The sequence below is a fragment of the Euleptes europaea genome, chromosome 2 (genome assembly GCF_029931775.1).
Source record: "Euleptes europaea isolate rEulEur1 chromosome 2, rEulEur1.hap1, whole genome shotgun sequence".
Classification (NCBI taxonomy): domain Eukaryota; kingdom Metazoa; phylum Chordata; class Lepidosauria; order Squamata; family Sphaerodactylidae; genus Euleptes; species Euleptes europaea.
Genome location: NC_079313.1, coordinates 77,148,524 through 77,170,487, shown reverse-complemented (window position 1 = coordinate 77,170,487; position 21,964 = coordinate 77,148,524). Strand labels below are relative to the sequence as shown.

The following is a 21,964-nucleotide window of genomic DNA, read 5'->3' as shown; positions in this document are numbered from 1 at the left end:
TTGTTAGAGTCCAAAATGTTTAGCAATTATATTCATCTGTGTTCATATGCCATGTTGTATTTTCTTGTTTGATTCCTGTGTGATTAGCAAAGGCTCTCTCATCTGCTTCCCTGGAATATTTTTGGGTCCATGGGTTTGGAATGGGCATAATGGGAAGAATTCTAGGGTGATGTCATATAAGCAATAGTGAATCACATGAAAATACATTAATTAGAACTATGATGAGGCAGGAGGCCCCTTGTGTGCATATTTTGCCCTCAGAGTGGTTCTTTCCAGTAAACCTGGGGAGCACTTTCCACTACTGTTCCTTTCTCAAACATACAGGAATGCAACATGTGGTTCCGACAGGAAAACGTTGGGACAGACAACGGGCAATCTACCAGGGCACTCAGTAAGCTCCTTTTCCTGTTTCCATGCAGGAGACATGCTGCGTCTGCGCACTGTCCTGGAAGCAATACAGAAGAACATCCATTCTTCCTCTCTGATCTTCAAGCTAGCACAGGATGCTTTCAAGATCGCCACTCCTGCTGACAACAGTTCTGACACTACCCTGCTCAATGTAGCCTTGGAGCTAGGGCTGCAGGTGAGTGAGATGCACCTGGAAAAGATAGGTGGTCACTAGGAAAAATGAGGGGCTTTCCAGATGCTCTAGAAGACCCAATATAAAGGAAATGCTGAATGTGGTCCAAATCTTGGGCATATTTGGTTCTGCAGAGTGAACTCTTCTATTCAACTGTGGTATTGGTATCCAGTAATTAATTGCTTTTATATACCATAGTCTTACTCTGAGGAGCCTAGAGCAGCTTCTGTCTGCCTATCATATTTTTATCCCACCTTCCTCTGATGACAGCTCATGAAAGCATATAAGGTTCTCCAGTTTCGTTTTGGCCAACCTGTGAGTCAGGTTAGACTGAATGATTAGTCTAAGATGACCCAACAAGCTTCATGGAGGAATGGGAATTTGAACTTGGGTCTCTCAAGTCCTGCTGCTTCCAGTGCCTCACATTGGCCCTTAGGTATGGGCCCCAGGTAATCTTGCATCCAAGCAGCTTATGGGGCCAGGCAATTTCCAGTCTCTGTGGGAAATAACCATTATCCACGCTTTTCTGCTGCTCCAGGTGATGCGCATGACCCTATCAACTTTGAACTGGAGACGGAGGGAGATGGTGCGATGGCTGGTGACCTGTGCTACTGAAGTGGGTGGGTATCTTCTGTGAATGTGACTGTAGCCAAAGAGAATACTGAATCTGTACATTCTGATGAGTCTTTCACAGTTCCTGCACACTTGTAGGTATATAGTCAGATTATTTGTAACATACGTAGAGGAGAGGATAATGCTATAGCATTATATACAGTAACAAGTGGGAACCCTTGAGAAACTCACAGGAAAATTCCCTCGATGTTCTCTGACTTCATACTGACCTCCAGCCACCTGTCTATCCCCTTTCCTCCCGTTGCCACCTCCTCCTCCCATCTTTTTCCTTCCAGTCCTTACTTTTCCTTCCCTACCCCCAACACTGGTCCTCACCCCCCCCTTGTTCTTCTGTTTCCCTTTCTTCAGTCTTCTTCCTCTCCCACTTACCACACTGCCCACCCATCCCTCTCCCATCCCTTTCCTGGGTCACCTTTCCCCCTCCTCACTGCTCTGCCCATTTGCTTGTCCTCTTCCTCAGGTCTTGCTATCCACACACCCTTCTCTGCCCACCTACACATTCTTCTCCAGTGCATTGCCTGCCCAACCATCCCCCTCACCACCACTCTGACTGCCCTCCCTTTGCCCACCTTGCCACTCTGTTTGCCTGCCCCCCCCTCACTCGGCAGGCTGGCCACTCACCAGCCAGGCCACCCAGTGGCCACAAGTATTGCAGATGGGGCCATGCTGACCATTAGATATATTAACTCTGTGATGTTAGTACTGTTTTCCCAGTAATGCAAATCTGAGGCTGAGAGAGAATGATTAGCCTAAGGCCACCTAGAAAGGTCGTGGAACAGGTAAGCTTCAGACAAGTCTCTTCCTGATTCATAGCTTATTTTGTTGGCTCACTGCCAATAAATGCCAAGGGAGGAACTAGCCATTGGAAACTGCACTAGATATTCAGTGTAGAAATATAGGAAACTTGGATCAGTGGTGATGCTGGTTTGGCCTCTTCTAAGGAACAGGTTAGATTTAATGCTTTTATATAAAGGATGATATGCTAGAAGTCCTATAAAAGGCAGCTTCTAGCCATAACTAAAATCAGGCAGTTAAGCTTCCAGTAATCATGGAAGATTTGGTCAGTAGAAAAAAAGAAGCGGGAGAAATCTCTGAAAGACAGGAAAAAAATGCAGACCAACAGAGGCTGAAAGGCGTTTATCTGCGATTTGGTCAGTAGTACGATCATCTGTTGCAAAAAAATAAATAAAGGTAAATTTTGCCAAATTGAGTGACATTCTGCTGTGTCCTACTTTTTGGGTGACTTTCACGGAGAGGTTGGGATTTGAGCGACTTAGTGTGATCCTGTGTAACGCCAGGCATTGGTTTCTGTCCAAAACAATCAGCAGGGTTCCCGTAGCACTGATGTAGGCTAGAGAAGACACAAATTGTTCAGCTTTCTTTGTCATCACCATATGCTCAAGTAGTTCAGAATCATGTTTCAACTTTACCACGGCTGAGCAGCTTTTGCATCTTTCTTGCAGGCGTACGGGCTCTGGTCAGCATCTTGCAGAGCTGGTACACACTCTTCACCCCCACTGAAGCTACCAGCATAGTGGCGGCAACTGTGATGTCCCACAACACCATACTGCGCCTCAGCCTGGACTACCCGCAGCGAGAAGAGCTGGCCAGCTGCGCTCGCACTTTGGCCCTGCAGTGTGCCATGAAGGACCCCCAGAACTGCGCCCTCTCTGCCTTGACTCTGTGCGAGAAGGATCACATTGCCTTTGAGACCGCTTACCAAATCGTTATAGACGCCGCTTCCACAGGCATGACTTACTCGCAGCTCTTCACCATTGCACGGTACATGGAGCATCGCGGCTACCCCCTCCGGGCCTTCAAGCTGGCCTCCCTCGCCATGACCCACCTCAACCTCGCCTATAATCAGGACACACACCCTGCCATCAACGATGTGCTTTGGGCCTGTGCGCTCAGCCACTCCCTGGGAAAGAATGAGCTGGCAGCCATCATCCCATTGGTGGTGAAGAGTGTGCACTGTGCCACTGTGCTGTCTGACATTCTGCGGCGCTGCACCATGACTGCGCCAGGCCTTGCTGGCATTCCTGGCCGCAGGAACTCTGGGAAACTGATGTCAACGGACAAAGCGCCTTTGCGCCAGCTGCTGGATGCAACAATAAGCGCTTACATCAACACCACACACTCCCGGCTCACCCACATCAGCCCCCGGCATTATGGAGAGTTCATAGAGTTTCTCAGCAAAGCCCGGGAGACTTTCTTGCTGGCCCAGGATGGCCACATTCAGTTTGCGCAATTTATAGACAACCTCAAGCAGATCTACAAGGGCAAGAAGAAGCTCATGTTGCTGGTAAGGGAGCGATTTGGATGAGTTCCTCCATCAAGGAAAAGAACCCATGATCACCGTTGGTGGAATCAAGTGCTTACTGGGCAAGACTGACTATATTTTCCACTGGGCAAGGATTCCCAGAGTCTTCAAGAACGTCAACCAAAAGTCAGCAAGGTAGGAACGGTTTGCTTCCCACCCACCACTCACTCGCAAACACCTCAGCAATACCAAAAGCTAACCAGGAAATAGAATACCTCTTTCCCAAAGGGCATGGCAGATGGAGGCTGAAAACTGAACAGACCCACAAAGGAGACCGAAGCATGTTGGCTCAGCCTCTTGCGAGGCCACCTGGGCTCCAAGCTGGTGGCCTTGCGAGAAGCACATCCTGCCTAAGTCTGGCAAATTCCACCATTGTTTTTTGTGCGCGTGAGAAGATCCTTAATTGAAAATCTAAAGTCAACTATTCTCAGGGATTGCTTTACTAAAAGTAACAGAAGCATTTATGATACTGTAAATACAATAGTATATGTGTCAATTATTAAATTGTAAAGTTCTAATTATTTATAATTATTCTCTTTGTTTGGGGGATACTTGAAACTTGTCGCGGGCTGGGATTATTATTATTTTGGTTAAAGCATTTCTGAACATGAGAAACGTGAACATTTCTCAGGTTCCCCCCCCCCCCCCAGCACTGTTGGTGAAGAGGGTGAGTGGTACATGGCAAGTGGAGACAAATCCAGAGCCTATGCAGAACCACCAAGACATCGCAGCCTTGGAAGATGAGACCAAGGTGGCAACAGCAGAACCAAGATGCACCTCAACATTTCCAGGCCGTCAGAGTGTGGACTTGACCCACCAGCTGTCAGCCATGGCATTCTCCCTGCCTAAGATTGTTGGTTTGTACTGTGGTTCGATATGGAATACAAAGACCCCAGGAAGCCAGAAACCTGGCCATGAAAACAGTTGAGCCCATAGCGTAAATCTATTTTTGGCCTTTCTCCATGTGTGTATGGATAGGTGCGTGCAAGAGTTGCATACCTCTGTGAACATGCACACGGGAAGGTTTCTGTCTTTCCTTCTGGGCAAATGGGGAGGAGGAATCAGTTTGCTCTCATTGTTTATGTACGTCTTTATTTTCGAATCCATTTCTAAATGGCTGCCTTTGATGGCACACGATGAGGCTGGTGCCCTCTTGAAGACAGAATGTCATATTGTTTACCACTCCAACTTTGACCACCGTTCAGTAGTTCACCTTAATTTGAACTTGGTCCAATGAAGGGGTGGGGTGGGATGGAGTGGAGTGGGAGAAAAAATGGCTCTTCCTTATTCCAAGTGTCTTTGTGTCCCCCATTCCAGTGCGTTCTAGATTTTAAAAGGGTTGGGGGGGGGGAGGGATTGGGATGGCGTAGATTAGAAAATATGGATTAATTATCTACTGTTGGGATTCCAATTTTGTTTTCAAGAAATCCTTGAAAAAGGAAAAAAACTGGACCCAGGTGCAGGCAAACCCAGCTCACTCAGTATTTGTTGCCACAGAAGTATCATTCTTCACATATGACTCTTTTTATTTTGTGTGTACAACCTCTTGACCTGATGTTTAATAAAAAGGAAGCAGAAGTTCATACCACCTCTATATCACTCCAGCCATTTCTATATCAATCATGTTCCAATGATGAACCAAAGACAGCTATGTAAATGCAGCTTATGCAGGCTTTTGGTAAGATGGGAGAGATGGGAAGAGACTTCTCCCTGCTGTGGATTGAGTCATGCATGACCAAAATATGTAGGTATAAACTTTAAAAAAAAAATTACCTCCATGCTCTGACATATTACATGCTCACTAGCTGGGAAATAGCTCCTACTACCTCCCCATTCAGCATGCTCTGATGTCTCATATCCCCCCTCCTCCCCATTGCTGTGGCTGATGCCAATGACAAACCCACAGTGTACAAATTAAGGGGATGTATGATATTGTCTTGCATTTGATGGGCAAGAAACAGACGGATACAGCTCATTAGGAGGATCACACCCACAAACACTGGAGGGAAACATGGAAGATAGCACATCACATCCAACAACAGCTTCCCACAGATAAATGTGACTTTTAGCAATGCATTGGAATTAAATAGTCTGCCCCTGAGGTTGTGCATAAGCCACATTCACTCCTGTTCTCTTCCTTTTCAGCCTGTCCCCATTCAAGCACTATGCCAGCATGACGAGGCAGGAAGCAATTTTAATAGTGTGGTCATAAAACACTGCTTTCTAACTCTTATGCCCGTCTCTGACTCTGTGTACTGCTATCGGGCACAGTTTGTTCAGTATATCGTCCACTTTCCATCATGAAGACTTAGCTCCCAAAGTCTGCAGCTTGTTGAGGTGGCGAGAGTGCGTGTGTACCGCATCCACAAAGGCTCCCACATGCTCTGGGCTCATGTCCGGGTAAACGCCGTGGCCCAGGTTGGCAATGTAACGCTGGGAGCCAAACCCTTCGAGCATTTTTTTCACCAGCTCCCCAATCTTCTCCTGACAAAAGTAACAAAGAATTAGTCTAACAACAGAGCCACAGTGAGGTTAGTGACAACAGGTTCTTGAACTTCCAGCAACTAGGTCGGGCAGCCTCCACTTGCAATTAAGGAAGGTGCCAATCAAGAAAGAACTGCCAGGCAGCTTTTCACCTTGCGCTCAGTATGCTATAAAGCTGGTTCCAAATGCCAAGTTTCCACACACAGTTACATTCTGTGAACTGCAAGCAAAGGCACATGTGAAATGTCTTCTCAGCTGTCCCCTAAAACTCCCCAGAAAAGGGAATGCTGAGAAGTCAAGGGAATCTTGCGGACAAGTTTCCAGATGTGATGAGCTGCAACAAAGAAGGGGAGACCTTGTTCTGCGGCACTTCCTCCTCCAGTGGAAGGCAAGAAATAGGGGAGATTTCACCCAGCCACCCCCGCTTGCTGCAGCACTTGGGAAGGGGCTGTGGCTCAGTGGTAGAGCCTCTGCTTGGCATGCAGAAGGTCACAGGTTCAGTCCCCAGCATCTCCAGTTAAAAGAATCAGGCAGTAGGTGATGTGAAAGACCTCTCTCTGCTGGAGATCCTGGAGAGCTGCTGCCAGTCTGAGTACTGAACTTGATGGGCTGATTCAGTAGAAGGCAGCTTCATGTGTACACTTGTGGCATTTTCTCCACAAGACACCACTGACCCCCACCCCAAGCACAGGCTTCTTAATTGATTGCAGTGGTGGGGAAGGGGCAAGGTGAGAGAAGATCCATAACTACAAGTGCCTTACGTTCTAACTCATGACACAATCCATAGTCTCCAACTAAGACTTGAAGCCCTTTTACAGAGAAGAGAGGCAAAAAACCATAAAAAGTAGGCCAACGCGATACCAGAAACCCACAGCTCAGGAAAGCAGGCTAGGCCAGGGGTCTTAACCTCATGCAACTATCCCAAACTCCTGCTGGAGTCTCTACCCTTTGCTGCTCTGTAGGGGGGGAGGCAGCTCAGGGAATGTATCAAAGGGCTGAGAATCTACAGCCTTATGACCCCTTTCCCCCTCCAGGAAGACCCTGGCTCCTTACCTTTGGTGCATAGAGGGCACATGGATCCAGGTTGCCTTGCAGGGTAATATATTTTCCTGTCCTCCGACTGAATGGGGAAAAAGCTGTATTAGTGGCGGGGGGGGGGGACACGACACTTTAGGCACTCAAGCAAGAGAAACATTTTGTAGAATTCATTGCCACAAAATGTTGAAGTCGCCAGTGCTGATGATTCTAAAATGGGAAGACCAATAGCTGTTAGTCATGATAGTTGAAAAAACAGTTGAATACCCCTGCTTGCAGATGTTATGCCCAAGGGCATCATCTCTGTCATGCTCTACTTGTGACTTCTGCAGCTACATCTGGTTAACCCCTGCTCAAAAGATGAGCTATGTAAAACAGTCTCTGATCTGGCAGGCTTTAGCCACTTCTTGCTTGGTGCCCTGCCTGGCATTTACTTCCAAGTAGCTGAATGGAACTGGTTTCCTCTGGCCAGAGCAATGAGACATTTTGCTCTTCTCCTACCTTACTGTAATCCTGCCTCCTGGGAAGAAGGCCTGTTGTACAGAAAATGATTTATTTACTTTATTTATAGTCACCCTTGATCACTATGACTCCAGGCAAATTACAACCAAAAAACAATGCAGCTGGAACAGTATACTACAACCAACAATTATATTTGAAGTGTAGTCCGTGGCTGGAAGCTTGACTCGGCTTCAGCCTCCTCAAGCATAGTCATCCCTTTATTTTCCAGCACGGGAGCAGGATTTGAGCCTTGGACAGAAGAGCACCTAGCCTCAAATGCCGCTACTTCCTTACAGACCTCACCTAATGTTCTCTCTCCACTCTTAATAGCTAGTGTTTCTCATATACCCCTTGCCCTATAGTTGGGCTAATAATTCATGATGTTTCTCCAGCAGGCATTAAAAAGAGGTTAGGAACAAACTGCTGAGGCAGTGAGCAGATATGGTACTGGGTAAAATGAACACACTAAGGAAAGTGCTTCAGGAATGTGATGTATTCTTCTACGGCCCCCAAGGGAAGACAGCTGATTTCTCATTACCGAGCATCCTGGGGGTGGAGGGTCCAGTCCAACCCAACCACTTCAAAGCCAGAGTCTGCCAAGTCCTCCAGTGCATAATGTGCATCCTTGGCAAAGACAATCTAGACAGAGGAGAAAAAACAAAACAAGGACAACAACATTTTGGCCAGGGCTGTGCATATTTTGTGCTAGAGAAGCTCAAATTCTGCACCCAAGAAAAGCTGAGCTCTATGATTTCTATACACACACACATATGTCTACTTATTGTACATAATCTTAGGGGGAGGAACAAATAGCCAGGAAGAGTTCCTACAACCAACCAATAAAACCTTTCCACCACCCCCTACATACAGCATTACACCATACCATTCACACTTTCAACCCCATTTTGCCTGACATAAAGCCATAAACCTATTCCTGCCACCACCCTAGCTGTGGCTCTTTAAATAAAAATGAAATCAGAGATCCTCAGTCTGGCCAAATTCTGTATAGTATGGAATCATGGAACATACAGTGGATAACCCATCTATATATACCAAATTCTTTAGAACAAGTTTACCTATTTTCCATCCCTTATACAAATTATTTTTTTATTCTTTGTCAGGTGCAAGGAAAGAAAGGTTGGTGCATGGAGATTTGGGGGGGGGGGAGATATGGCTGAAAAGACCAACGGCCAATGTCAAGCTTCAACGTCAATGTAAAAAGTAGTTCCTCTCCGCCCACCCCCTGCAAGGCAGTTCGATTAACCAGCAGCCTTTGAACCTTTGCACCCTGGCAAAGCAAGGCAGCCGCGGCAGTCACAACCAGCCGCTACTTCTACAATGCAGAGTTTCACCCCACTGATATTCAAGACATTGACAAACCCTGCAGACAGACACAAATGCAGAAGGCACCCATTCCTCTGGCTCCAGGAAAAGGGGAAACAACAACACCCGGTCCACCTGCCTCTCCCTGTTTACTCCAGAGAGCTCGTTCCTCTGTTCTCACGGAAGAAGCTCTGGGAACCAACTCAAAGCATTAAGATGCTTTGCTAAGCAGGAAGCTGTTGCGGCCAAAGTGACCAGGACTCTATCAACAGTGTGTACCCCCCTGGTGTAGATTTGTATCTAGTATAAATAGATCCCTTTAAAAAAAAAACAGTACTCTTGGTGCAATGAAGGAAGGGAACAACCAATTTTTATTGATGCTTGGCAGATCCCTGCAGCCATTTAACTTTTGGAGGTTTGGCAGTTTAGGGTGGCTTTGCTGTCTTCTAGTGGTGAAACAGAAGTACTACAACTGTTTTGCAAAAAAAAAAAAGTTTACCTTAAGGAAGGGTGCAGCAGCCTCAAACTGAAAGAAGTAACACGAAGACAGGAAAAAAAAGAAGAGGGGGCAGACAGCATTCAGACCAACATGTACCAGCAATCTGGAAAACCCCAACACCTGGTCATCCCAGTAAAAAGTAAAGGTCCCCTGTGCAAGCACCGGGTCATTCCTGACCCGTGGGGTGACGTCACATCCCAATGTTTACTAGGCAGACTTTGTTTGCGGGGTGGTTTGCCAGTGCCTTCCCCAGTTATCTTCCCTTTACCCCCAGCAAGCTGGGTACTCATTTTACCGACCTCGGAAGGATGGAAGGCTGAGTCAACCTTGAGCCGGCAACCTGAAACCAACTTCCGTTGGGATCGAACTCAGGTTGTGAGCAGAGCTAGTACTGCAGCTTACCACTCTGAGCCACGGGGCTCTTGGTCATCCCAGAGCCATCTCTAAAGACAGCTAACTTTGACACAGGTATTAGAGTAGTATCTACACAGCAATCTCCAGTCAACTGCTTCTCCAGACACAAGCATGCTCCAGGTTAAGCAGCACAGCTTGGGTAAATTAAGGAACCATTTGTGGTGAAAGGCCGTGTGCAGGACAGATAGCTCAACGATGATGATTCTGAAGTTCACGCCTTGGTCTTAAGAAGCACAGTAGCCTAGGCTCTCCACTGGCTGGAGTGGAGGACTTTATATTTGGTAAGGAGTGTTTAGTTCCTCAGTTCTCACAATAGGAGCCTACCAAAGGAACTGTGGTCCTAAGCTGAAGTTATGCAGTCCTGTTATTGTCATTTTCTTCTGTCATGGGCACTGGGGGGGGGATGCTCATACATATATCCATATTTCCTCCTCTCCCATCAGTATTTCTTCTCCAGAGTAGGCATTCTCTAGCCTAGGCTAAGTACAGATGAACTGAGTGGGCTCCAGCAGTCGCTCCTTTGCATAGCAGTTGTGTGACATTTTGTGTGTGCAGAGTCAATTCCAGAGAGGCTGGCTCGATGACCTGACAATGCTCAGAACCCAGTGAGAAACCTCAAGGAAACAGCCCTCTCACCATGGGCACCACAGGCAGGCAGTCTTCCCGCAGCTTGCTCTTCACCCGCTTGGCAATGGACCGGATGAATGGGAGGGCGAACTCTGCAAACTGCTCTGGCCCCAGGTGTCCTGCGTGCGACTCAAAAAGCTGGAGAGCCTGTCAAGACAGAGAACTAAGGAATCAGTTCTTCACTTCCTGGGCAGTTTTTCTCCCCTTCTATAAATATCGCAGAGCAGGCCAAGTAAATCTAGGAAACAATCTAAAATTCTGCAACGGGAACAAGTTCTACATTTAAGCTGCAGTCTCAAACATGCTTACTTGGAAAGCTCACTGAAATTAGTGGAGTTTACTTCTGCATAAGTAAGAATAAGATAAAGCAGTCTGCATACTTTATTCATGTTTCCAATATATTAAGCTTTTGTTACAGGGCAAGAGATAGGTCAGGACTTTGAAAATGTTGGGGAGAGAAAGAGCACGTTACAAAAATAGTCTTGTACTACATAATGTATCATCAGCCCATGACTATTACCTTCAAAAACTGAAGGAAATCTGGTTTCACATTTCTATCTGTAATCATATGGGCTTGAAACTTGCTCTTGACTTTTTTCTTTTCTTTAGGAAAGCTAGCATATATTGTACTATAGGTTACTTTCTATGAACAGGGTCACAATCATAAGCCTTAAGGTCTGCTGAAAGAAGTCTTCACCAGCTTCATTGTCTTAATTTCTTCAGTGCCTTGGCCACAAACAGGTAAGGATTACTGCAATGTATTCCTGCTCAGTCTACCACAATGCTTACATGCTTGTGGCAAGAGCTTGCTCAAGAACTCATTGCTCCTTCAAAGTAGGAAGTTAATGCTTTCTCTTTTCCCCACTCACCTGAGCACCTGCAGCCACCTGCCCTACCAGGTAATCCACAATTACATCAGTCAATAGCATGAGCAGACGGTGGCTGGCTTCAGGATGCCGATAGAGCCAGGCCTTAGCTTTGGCCATTGTATTGGAGCCACCACCTTCAATCATATAGGTCATCAGGGTCCACTGAGGGGCAGATAATAGACAGAAACTGAAAGAAGCACATAAAAGAGTTCAGTTCCCCCCCCCCATGCCCATGCCAGCCTTGATCTGGAAACATACCTCGCTTCAACCATTTGTTTGTTCCGTTTGGAACCAAGCACCGACCCTGCTGGCTTCCAACAAGCCGGAAACTGCATTTGGCCTTAAACTCTGTCCCCTCTACGCTTGCCCAGTATTTTTTCCTCCCAACAGAACTGGTTCCTACTCTTCATCAGTTCCCACTTTTGGTACTCATATTCAATCAAACATATAAAAGGTCAGAACTTTGACCTAAATGATGAAATAAGAAGTTACACATCCCAATTTTAAACAGCGGGTAGGAGGAGGTGGTCAGCAGCACTCAGTGCTGGTCTGCTTTTCCTGTCCAGTATAAAATAATGGAAACAAGGGTCATCTACTTCAACCATTTGGCACAAGACAGTATTATCCAACCCACCAGCTCCACAAAGATCAATCAGACCATAAACTCAACATCAGTGTAGCAGGGCAAGATATAAAATCTGGGCCATATTAGTCTAGGAGACATCAAGGATGGCCAAGTCTGTAGGGGAAGAACACCATGATTCTTCCTTCCCCACTATGTTGCACTGATGAGACCCTAAAACTCAGAATCCACCTGGCCTCAGGCCGCAACACAGATGGACAGCACGCCACAGTTGCTTTCTGACAATACTTCAGCCCTTATCACCCCCTTGGTCTTAATAGGGTCTCTCAGAGACAAACATCTGCAAAGTATCAGACTCACCGGTGCGCCTGAAAACCCGATCAAGGGCACCTTCCCCTCCAGTTTATGCCGTGTCAATGTGATGGCCTTGAAGACATACCCCAGTTCTGCTGCCACATCCACTTTCTGTCGGAGTTTTAGAAGGTCCTCCACCTCCTTCAGTGGCTTAGGAAAGGTGGGTCCTTTGCCAGGCACCATCACGACCTCCATGCCCAGTGCCTGGCAGGAAAACAGGATGCAGCTGAGAACCCACACAGTGCCCAAGATGTCTGTCTCTAGGGAGGGGCTTGGGATGGGGAACTGGTACTATATGAGATGTGCCCAGTCCCTGACCATCTATTACCTGGGGGACCACCAAAATGTCAGAGAAGATGATGGCAGCATCTAGAGGAAAATGTCTCAGGGGCTGAAAAAAAGAACAGCAAAGACTATATCACATTTTAATCTAAAATTATAAATGTATATAAAAAAGCAAATATATCTGACTGCAAGGAGAGTACTGGCAAATATAAAGGCAGTATCAGCAAGATCTCTGAATCCAGAGAGGAACATGAATGGGACAGTATTTGTGCTGGAGCAGAGCAGCTGCCACTCTAATGCCCCCATTTGAACACACCTGAACACATGAAGCTGCCTTACACTGAATCAGACCATCAAGGTCAGTGTTGTCTACTCACACTGGCAGGAGCTCTCCAGGGTCTCCGGTGGAGGTCTTTCACATCACCTACTACCTAATGCTTTTAACTGGAGATGCCAGGGATTGGACCTGGGACCTTCTGCATGCCAAGCAGAGGCTCTCCCACTGAGCCATGGTCTCTCCCCTCCCTTTATAGCAATTTGAGGGAGAAAGTCAGAGAATGTGAACTGTAGATATCCTTCAGGGATAACAGGTAGTCCACAGAGCCAACCTGGCTTTTCAGCTTCCCGAGCACCAATGACACACTCTTCCCCCCTACAGGGCCTTACAAGAATATAAACTGCACAAGAGGATCCTAGTCCAATTCCATTGGCCCCAGAAATCCACATCTCCCTCTGCCTTACCTCTACTATACTGTTTTCAAAACATTCAAATTCAATCAAAGTTTTAATATTACTCCCTATTGCCGTAAAGTGGGTGCCATGTATTCAGAGAGTAGTACACCTAACCTTACGAGAGGGTAGGTGTACATTTCTATGCCACTTCCTAACAAAGGTCTCAAGGCAGCTTACATATCTAAACAATGGTAACAAAAATAGAATCCATCCTATCAAAACCGAAGACATCAATTGTACCGCTACAACAGTCAAGATATGAAGGGAAAAAAACACATTAAACTTGACAATTGCCTATTGCCAAAGATCTGGAAAACCATAAACTTCTTTACCTGGTCCATAACTGCCCCCTTCCACATATGTAGAAAACCCTTGTTGTGTGGTGGAAGGAAGTTCCCTGGTGCTCCTCAGACTCTTGAAAACTGTTGCAGTGTGAGGGTTGTGCACACAAGCTGCCCTGCAGCCTGCTGCTTAAAGGCATCGAGCAAACCGAGCTGAGGATGCATGCCTAACGTCACATATCCACTGACACAATCCTCCACTCCCCAACATACGTATGAACCTTGAAGAGATGGTACTCCTTGCAGCTTACAAGGAGGAGTCGGAGTTGCCACCTGGGGTCCCTGGCTGTGCCAAACCCTTGCTACTGGTAGAAGAGCCTGCCCACCCCCCGCCTAAATTAGAAAGGTTTCAAGCCTCTTGTCTGCACCAAATCCCACCCACCTGATCCAGTGATCTACATCTGGAGATACTTCCTTCTAGGAATGTGCCATTCTTCGATAGAAGGTGGGTGGGGAAGGGAAAGGGGTTCCAATTTTCCTCCCCCAAGATAATCAAGCTAGATGTGCTCATGATCACACTCATTAACATGCTCACACAGTAAACTGAAGTTGAAAGCATGATGAACACTGAAGGCAGGAAAATTTCAACAAGGAATTAGAAAATAGAATGTTCTTTGAGCTTGTTACATTTGGAAACTATAGCTAACCCTGAAGGACAGTAAGAGCAAAGATTATTACAGACCAAACCAGATACCTATTTTCCAGGAAACCCAGTAATAGGAGTACACAATAATATCACAAAAAGATGGAAGATACCCAGTAGCAGCAAGAAAAGAATAAATAAAAGTGTTGATTTGAGGGAAAGGTTACAATAAAGACATGCTCTGTACTAGTTAAGTCACGTCATTCATATAAAAAGTCACAGATTCAATGGGGGGGAGTGTAGAAAAGACAACATTGAAAAAAATAAGTTCCATTAACTTATCAAAAATAGAGTGAAGTCAAGTTGAAAGCTATGTTGTCAAACAGATAAGAAACACTGAGCAAAATATTGAAAGGTAGCATACTGAAATGAAGAAAAGCAGAAGGAAATGTTATATAAATAGAATTTGAAAGAGGCAGGGAGAAGTCTTCCATCAGCAAGCAGTGTTTTTCACACAGGAACAAAGAGCAGGGAATGTTAAAGCCATTAATAAAAGTTTAAGACAGAAAGAAAGAAAAACCTGTGTGGAGAAAAAAAAATCTCAGGGGGAAAAGGTTAACAAATATTTTTTAAAATAGTAACATTAATATTTGAAACTATATTGTTAAAGAACACTTCAAAGCAACTGACAAAGAGCAACCGAAGATATTAATGTAACATACACAGAAAAAACTAGTTTTAAAAAGGAAGGAAACAGCAGAACATCCAATATGTATACACATTAAGCAACAAAGTTGAGCAGAGGAAACATTACTTTAAAATGTGATTTATTATGGGAAAACAAGCTGAACAGATGCATGTTCAAAGGAAACTAATAAAAATGAAAGAAACAGTAAGGTTAGCACTTGAGTGCGCTCCAGCAACACAGCACAGGATCAGTTTTGAAACAGGCAGTTTGATTAATACTGTTCAGCCAAACATTTCAGGTGCATAACAGGAAGGACAGCATCCTGTTATAAATCTGTCTAGCATTCCTACCAAATCTCTTGACTGGTTTGGCATCCACTTTCACAAAACCACCTAGATCATATTTGTAAATCTAACAGTGCATTTGTATATGACTCGCTTGCAGCTAACCTAAGGACCACACTACACAATTCACTTTTAAATGAGTCCAGCCCAGACTTGCTTCCCCCCTCAGCCATGGGAATGTTATTTTAAAGGTCTGGGGGGCTCGATTCAACTTGGGATGGCAACATGGGGTAAGGAGTGGCTCCTGCCTCCCCCTACACCATTTTCCCAAGCCAGGGAGGGAATTATTTGTCTCATTTTGGAGCAGTACTTGCATGAAATACTGCTTGCGAAGCTCCAAAATGGAGAAAGTGACTCCCCCGGTCACTGTGGCTCAGGGAAAAGATGGCACATTATGTAGTACAAGCCTATTATTGCAACATGCTCTTTCCCTTACCAACATTTTCAGAATGCTGCCCTCTCTTGCCCTGCAACAAGAGATTCCCATGGCTGAGAAATAACAGTTATATTTTAATGTACTGAATGCTACCTTTATGGCCCCTAGGACATTTAGGCAGCATTTACGTTTTTAAAATAAATAAACTGGAACATGTTGCTGACTGGGTGGCTTTAGTGGCGCTGCACCTCTCTGCATGGGATGCACAAAAAATACTTGTATTCCTTTGTTTTCCTACATAAGTGACCTATGATAGCCTTATAATTTTATCAAGCAATTCAGATACACAGGCTAGAGCCAAAAGCAGACTTTCTCATGGTTTGCTTCTTCCACTTCCAGTGAGGGGAAGAAGAATAACAGCAGTATACAGTTGTGATAAAGCCTGGTAAGATCCCAAGCCACAAACCCTGAGACAGAGAGAACATGTTGGTGGGGATATAGAGGCAGGCTGAAAGGAGAAGAGAGTCTCCTTCTCTTTGAACTGCAGCTCTTCAACATTTTGTTGCAGATAGTAAATATAATGTATGTGTGTATGTATAATGTAAATAATATGACCTTAAGCACAGAATTTGGTTTTCATTGTGGCAGTATTTTGCCAACTTTGATGCAGGTATAATCAGCTCTAGTCAAGACTGATAGTAAGAATAATCCTTGTTTTAGAAGAAGAGAATCTTTCTAGTAGACCAAGGAAGTCTCCCTCCAGCAGCTCCACATACCTGCAAGGTAAGTTCACAACATGCCTCTGGAGAACGACAGGTAGCAAAGAAATCCTGGGCTGCTCGGGTTTCACGGAACTCTGCAAAAAGGCCAGAAAATTACTGGGAAGAAGATGTTCTTCAGAGGGCATACAATCCCTATGGAGCCTAGCGTGGAAGAACTGGATCTGGGCGGGGGGGAAGCTAACATTATTAGTCACAGAGATTTTGTGACGAAAATATCCCAGACACAGGACAGCAACTGTCAATTCAGTCTGAGTTAGTTTTCCCCAGGCTCATTTTAAAGGTGAGTACTAAAACTAGACTACTCCATTTTGGAATCCTCTAAAAGTTTTACCCTTGATAATATTCTCAATCTCACCATTACCCTTTTTTCAGAGAAACTTGTTTCTCTTCCAAAGTAATGTATCCCAACAAGGGAGGATATTCCTGCACAGGCAGGCCCAAAGTTCCTCACTTACCTGGGAGATATCTTCCTGCCTGTCTCATGCACCAAACTGGGGTGTATTCAGTCTCTTTTCCTTGTGCTGCTCGAAGAAATGTATCGTTTTTCAGCTGAGGGAATCCTGCAGGACTAATTGAAGAAAGCATAGGCAAGTGTTAGCCTGAAAACTGTCTCTACATCTCATTGTGATGTGAATCTTCAGGTCCGCTGTGGGTAATGAGATAGTCAACTGTAGTTTTTTGCTGTTATGTAGAACATAACCTTAAATTGCCCTGCTTCTCAAGTACTGAGCAAGGCGATCCACACTTATGGATTTAAACACCACTTTCCAGTATTAGAAACATGCATTGGAAGGCAAGTCATTACTGGAGCAATCAAGTACTTCTCATATCCATTTTGTAATACTAAAGATGCCAGGGCTCAATTCCATCTGGAAGTCAAGGCTATGTGTGGGCCTGGCTTCACAATGAAGGAGGAAAAGGAAACACTCTGAGGTACACTATGAGCCCTCACTCAATTAACTTCTTTTCTCATCTTCCAAGTGTGAGGCCTATGTGCTTCAGCCACAAAGAGCACACATCCAAGTGTCCCACAGCTCTGTTCCAGGAAGAACTGGCCCTGCATGCATGAATGTATTATGAGCACCTTCTGGTGAAAGCATTCTCAAGTACTAAACTGATGAGAAAAATGGGGGGGGGGAGAGAAGTGGTTTGGCCACACCAATGCAGCAGAACTAGAACCCATAAATATATATATATGTGATTTGCTGATTATTTCCCTTCTCACACCTGCATCTCCTTGCTCTTTCCTGAAACACGCAATAGGAGTAACTGGGACAGCACAGACACTCTTGCTTCCTCATACAAACTTTTACTGTGCAGACTGATAGTGTGAATGATAAAACCTCCAAATACCTCAGGCCAGCCCATGGAAGAGTCGATGATTACATTATCAGCAGCAGGCAGGACCAACTGGGGAGAAGCGGCACAGGCCCAGCAAAGGGACTAGTTTCTAATATGATCACAGCTCCCTCTGACAGAATGTGCTCAAAAACTGCACCACCTTATTTTGAGGTACTTATAAGCAGGCCTGCAAGCAGTTATTCTGCATTAATCACTGTCATTATTTAGCATTAAGCATTATCCATAAATATGGATGGGGAGATCCTTCCACTGTTCTTCCATTACCCTCAACAGGATTATGGAAAAAGTGAATTGGTGTAAGAAATTTGTATCAAGAGTCTGATAGAAGTGTCAGCTAGGCCTGGAACAGCAAGGGTGTAGACTGCCTTGCACAAAGCAGCCCTGAACCTTCACAGTATCTCGCTTTTCTATATAATTCTTTGCACAACACAGAAAACGTTTGCATTCTACAGTTTTGGTGCTTCGTGAAATAGCACCCCTATCCAATTTCCCTTCACTCAACTAATGTGCGGTTACCTAACAGCCCAAGTACGGCAAGCCAACCTTAATGGGACTACCTTTTTCATCAATGAATAAAACTGCACAGAACAAGCCCCATATTCTGTCTTGCTGCTGGACTGAAAGAATCTATTTACAAAATCTGGTTTTCTTTAATGTCAATCTATTTACTAAATAATAAACAAACTTTTTATTCTATGGTGCTGGATAGGTCTTTTTACAAGAAGCCCAACAGACTGCGGTGAAGGGAGTTCTACTGCACCATGCCTGTTTTGTTACAGCCGCTTAAGAGGACAGCAAACTGGGGGGAGGGGAAAGCAGGAAGCTGAGAAAAGCTCAGGTCTCCTGCTTTTCTCTCCAGCACATTTAACCCGTTCTTTGCCATTATGCATCAGTCATAGGAAAAGGCAACATGAAGCAGGATGGAAATTTTATCCTCCGCCAATGCTCATTTTAGGTACACTGGTACTTATTACAAAACAGATGGCACAGCAACCAGGAGCCCCTTCACACACATTAGCAAGACAGTTGTTTTCCCCCAAGTACTAAAATACTGGGATTGCAGAGTTTAGATTCCTTGGTAGGACTACCATAGTATTTTGCATTATACCTTTGCATCCAGGATCAAAGGAGAATGCCTATTCTATTAGGTGCTGTGGAACACAGGCAGGACAATGCTGCTGCAGTCATCTTGTTTGTGGGCTTCCTAGAGGTTGGCCACTGTGTGAACAGACTGCTGGACTTGGTGGACCTTGGTCTGACCCAGCATGGCTTTGCTTATGTTCATCCGGACTCCCTTCTTTGCAACACCCCTCCCACCTTCTGACAGGGATATAAGGGGTCAGGGATCTCCATTCCTACTGATATCATAAAAAGTGAGCTTTGACTCTCAAAAACCCATACCCAGAAAACTGTGTTTGTTTCTAAGGTGCTACTGGACTCAAATTGTGCTCTTCTATTGCAGTGCAACTCGGCTACCCACCTGAAACCCCCCCCCCTTTCTGGTAGGTGTCCTGTCTTTTTAACAGCTGAAAGACAATTCACAGCGGGTAGCCGTGTTAGTCTGTCTGCAGTGGTAGAAAAGGGCAAGAGTCCGGTAGCACCTTCAAGACTCACAAAAATATTTTCTGGCAGGGTATGAGCTTTCGCGAGCCACAGCTCACTTCTTCAGAAAGCTCTCCTGAACTCTGTGGAGGAAGGCTGAGATAAAGATGTGACCGACAGATCTCAGTGTTTAATCCTGAGCCCTGGCACCAGTTACTGGCAGGCACCTTTTACATTCCAAATGCCACAGGGCCTCTGACCCTTCAAAAACTCTTAAGCTGCACTCCTGTGCAGGCTCACTGGGAACCTTTGAACCTGGGATTGCCGGGGAAAACTATGGCCCAGTTGTACATTGCTGGCTGCCAGGCTGGGCCTTGTTGTTTGGTGGGGAACCCACAAGGACTTATGGGGGCACCTGAGGCGGCCAACTTCCAGGTGCGGCCTGAAAATCTCCTGGAATTACAACTGATCTTCAGGTAACAGATAACAGGTTCTCTGGAGAGAATGGCTTTCGTGAGCCACAGCTCACTTCTTCAGAAAGCTCCTACCCTGCCAGAAAATATTTTTGTTGGTCTTTAAGGTGCTACTGGACTCTTGCTCTTTTCTACAGCTGAAAGACAGGCAGACTTTCAACCGATCTATCCATCCATCCATCGACACCTTAGGGGGGGGGGAATCTACCTCCCTGCAGCTATGAAAGATGTTGCTGGGGAAAGGTGGCAACCCCATCCCAAAGTGCCCGCAGCTATCCACCGTTCATGTTCCAGCGAATAACCTCTCCTCCCTTTGCCGCGCCCCTGAACAAACGAGCCCACGTGGCGGACCTCGCGCTGCCCAGCAGACCCGGTGAGCGCCGCCACTTACGCGACCTCCCCGTCCTCTTCCATCCTTCGGGTTCTACTGCGGCCGCTCGTGGCGCCGCCTGCGCTTCCCGCCGCTCCTCTCCACTTCCGGGTTCCCACCCGATTGGTCCCCGCAGTCGCCGCCCAGTTCCCTCCTTGCCCCTAGAGCAGAATTACCGTAACGCTCGTTGTAGCGGGCCTGTACAAAAGTGGGCGGGGCGGACCCCGAACCCCAGCCTGCTCAGGATTACCGAAAAAAGTCACACCATGTGTGAGAGGCGTGCTCCTCTCACACATGGTGTGACTTTTTTCGGTAATCCTGAGCAGGCTGGGGTTCGGGGTCCGCCCCGCCCACTTTTGTACAGGCCCGCTACAACGAGCGTTACGGTAATTCTGCTCTAGGGGCAAGTTCGTGGCTGAAGCAGGGCAGGGATGCTGGGGGAAAAAAGAGACCTGCTAAACGCAGCTAGGTCCGCTCGTCTGGCAGTATGCTGTCCCTTAGAGGCAGGGCCATTTTAACGCACGGACCCGATGGGCACTCGCCCCCGGGGCCCCCACGAGCACAGGGGCCCTGTGCTAATCTGTGTATGTTAAATGACTTGCCATAAATAAATACACAGTAGTCTAGACTATGCTAAACTATAAATAATATTTCAACACCAGTTTTGGTGAAGTGCCGGTAAAATAAATGTATGTTTAATATTATCGGCCATTTACTTTTTATTCCTGTGAGTGGTTGTCGTAGGGGCCCCAGCACACTGGTTTGCCCAGGGGCCCATAATGCTGTTCAGACGGCCTCTGCCTAGAGGTTGTTTACCTGGAACTCTTACTGAGCGCCTAGCAGCGCAACCCCAGGTTCAAAGGTTCCCAGTGAGCCTGCACAGGAGTGCAGCTTAAGAGTTTTTGAAGGGTCAGAGGCCCTGTGGCATTTGGAATGTAAAAGGGGCCTGCCAGTAACTGGTGCCAGGGCTGCAGGATTAAACACTGAGATCTATCGGTCGCGTCTTTATCTCAGCCTTCCTCCACAGAGTTCAGGAGAGCATACGTGGCTCTATCCATTTTAATTTTATCCTCACAAGCACCCTGTGCAGTAGATCAGGCTGAGAACAGTTGACTGGCCCAAGACTATCCATTGAGTTTTATGGCTGGGATGTGAACACTTATCTCTCTGGTCCTAGTCTGGCACTACCCACTACACAATACTGGTTCTAGATCATTATCTAGACAGCCAAAGAGTTCATGAGACATTCATGAGAATGGGGCGATTGTTTGAGTAGCAGCTTCCTTCTCTCCTTTCCACCCACCAGCCAACCTACCTTTATCTCCCCCCCACCCGTCTCAGCTTTCTCTCCTTCCCTCCCCCAGCAGCCTCTGCCAGGAAAAACTATGGTCCAGTTGTACATTGCTGGCTGCCAGGCTGGGCCTAGTTGTTTGGTGGGGAACCCACAAGGACTTATGGGGGCACCTGAGGTTGCCAACTTCCAGGTGCGGCCTGAAAATCTCCTGGAATTACAACTGATCTTCAGGTAACAGATAACAGGTTCTCTGGAGAGAATGGCTGCTTTGGAGGGTGGACTGTACAGCATTATAACCAATGAGGTCCATCCCCTCTCTAGACCCTGCCTTCCCCAGGCTCCACCCCCAAATCTCCAAGAATTTCCCAACCCAGAGTTGGCAACCTCATTTCACCCTGCATTGCCTTTCCCAAACTATTTCTTCTTTCCCTCCTCCTGGCAACCCCCCCCCCATATCTTTGCCTTTCCCTGCTTCCTTCCTTCCCACGCAACCACCCACTTTGTATATGCCCCTACCTTCAGCTATGTTTAGTATTTCATTTATACCCCAACTTTCTCCACAATGGG

The 21,964-nt window shown here is 46.2% G+C and overlaps 2 protein-coding genes across 2 annotated transcripts in view; one reads left to right on the top strand and one right to left on the bottom strand.

The window, feature by feature from the left end:
* ZSWIM5 (zinc finger SWIM-type containing 5) overlaps nt 1-3,539 on the top strand; it is a 163,931-nt gene extending 160,392 nt beyond the window's left edge. The window contains exons 12-14 of the mRNA XM_056844574.1: nt 420-583; nt 1,119-1,200; nt 2,677-3,539. Of these exons, the coding sequence (XP_056700552.1) occupies nt 420-583; nt 1,119-1,200; nt 2,677-3,539 (1,109 nt within the window). The remainder of the gene's footprint in view (nt 1-419; nt 584-1,118; nt 1,201-2,676) is intronic.
* Nucleotides 3,540-5,818: 2,279 nt separating this feature from the next.
* UROD (uroporphyrinogen decarboxylase) lies at nt 5,819-20,147 on the bottom strand. The gene is made up of 10 exons (XM_056844786.1): nt 20,125-20,147; nt 16,812-16,924; nt 16,351-16,430; nt 12,554-12,616; nt 12,232-12,429; nt 11,289-11,450; nt 10,429-10,566; nt 8,095-8,195; nt 7,074-7,140; nt 5,819-6,020 (listed from the first exon to the last, which is right to left on the bottom strand). The coding sequence occupies exons 1-10, from the start codon at nt 20,145-20,147 to the stop codon at nt 5,835-5,837; spliced, it is 1,131 nt and encodes a 376-aa protein (XP_056700764.1). The 3' UTR covers nt 5,819-5,834.
* Between the last annotated feature and the right edge of the window lie 1,817 nt (nt 20,148-21,964).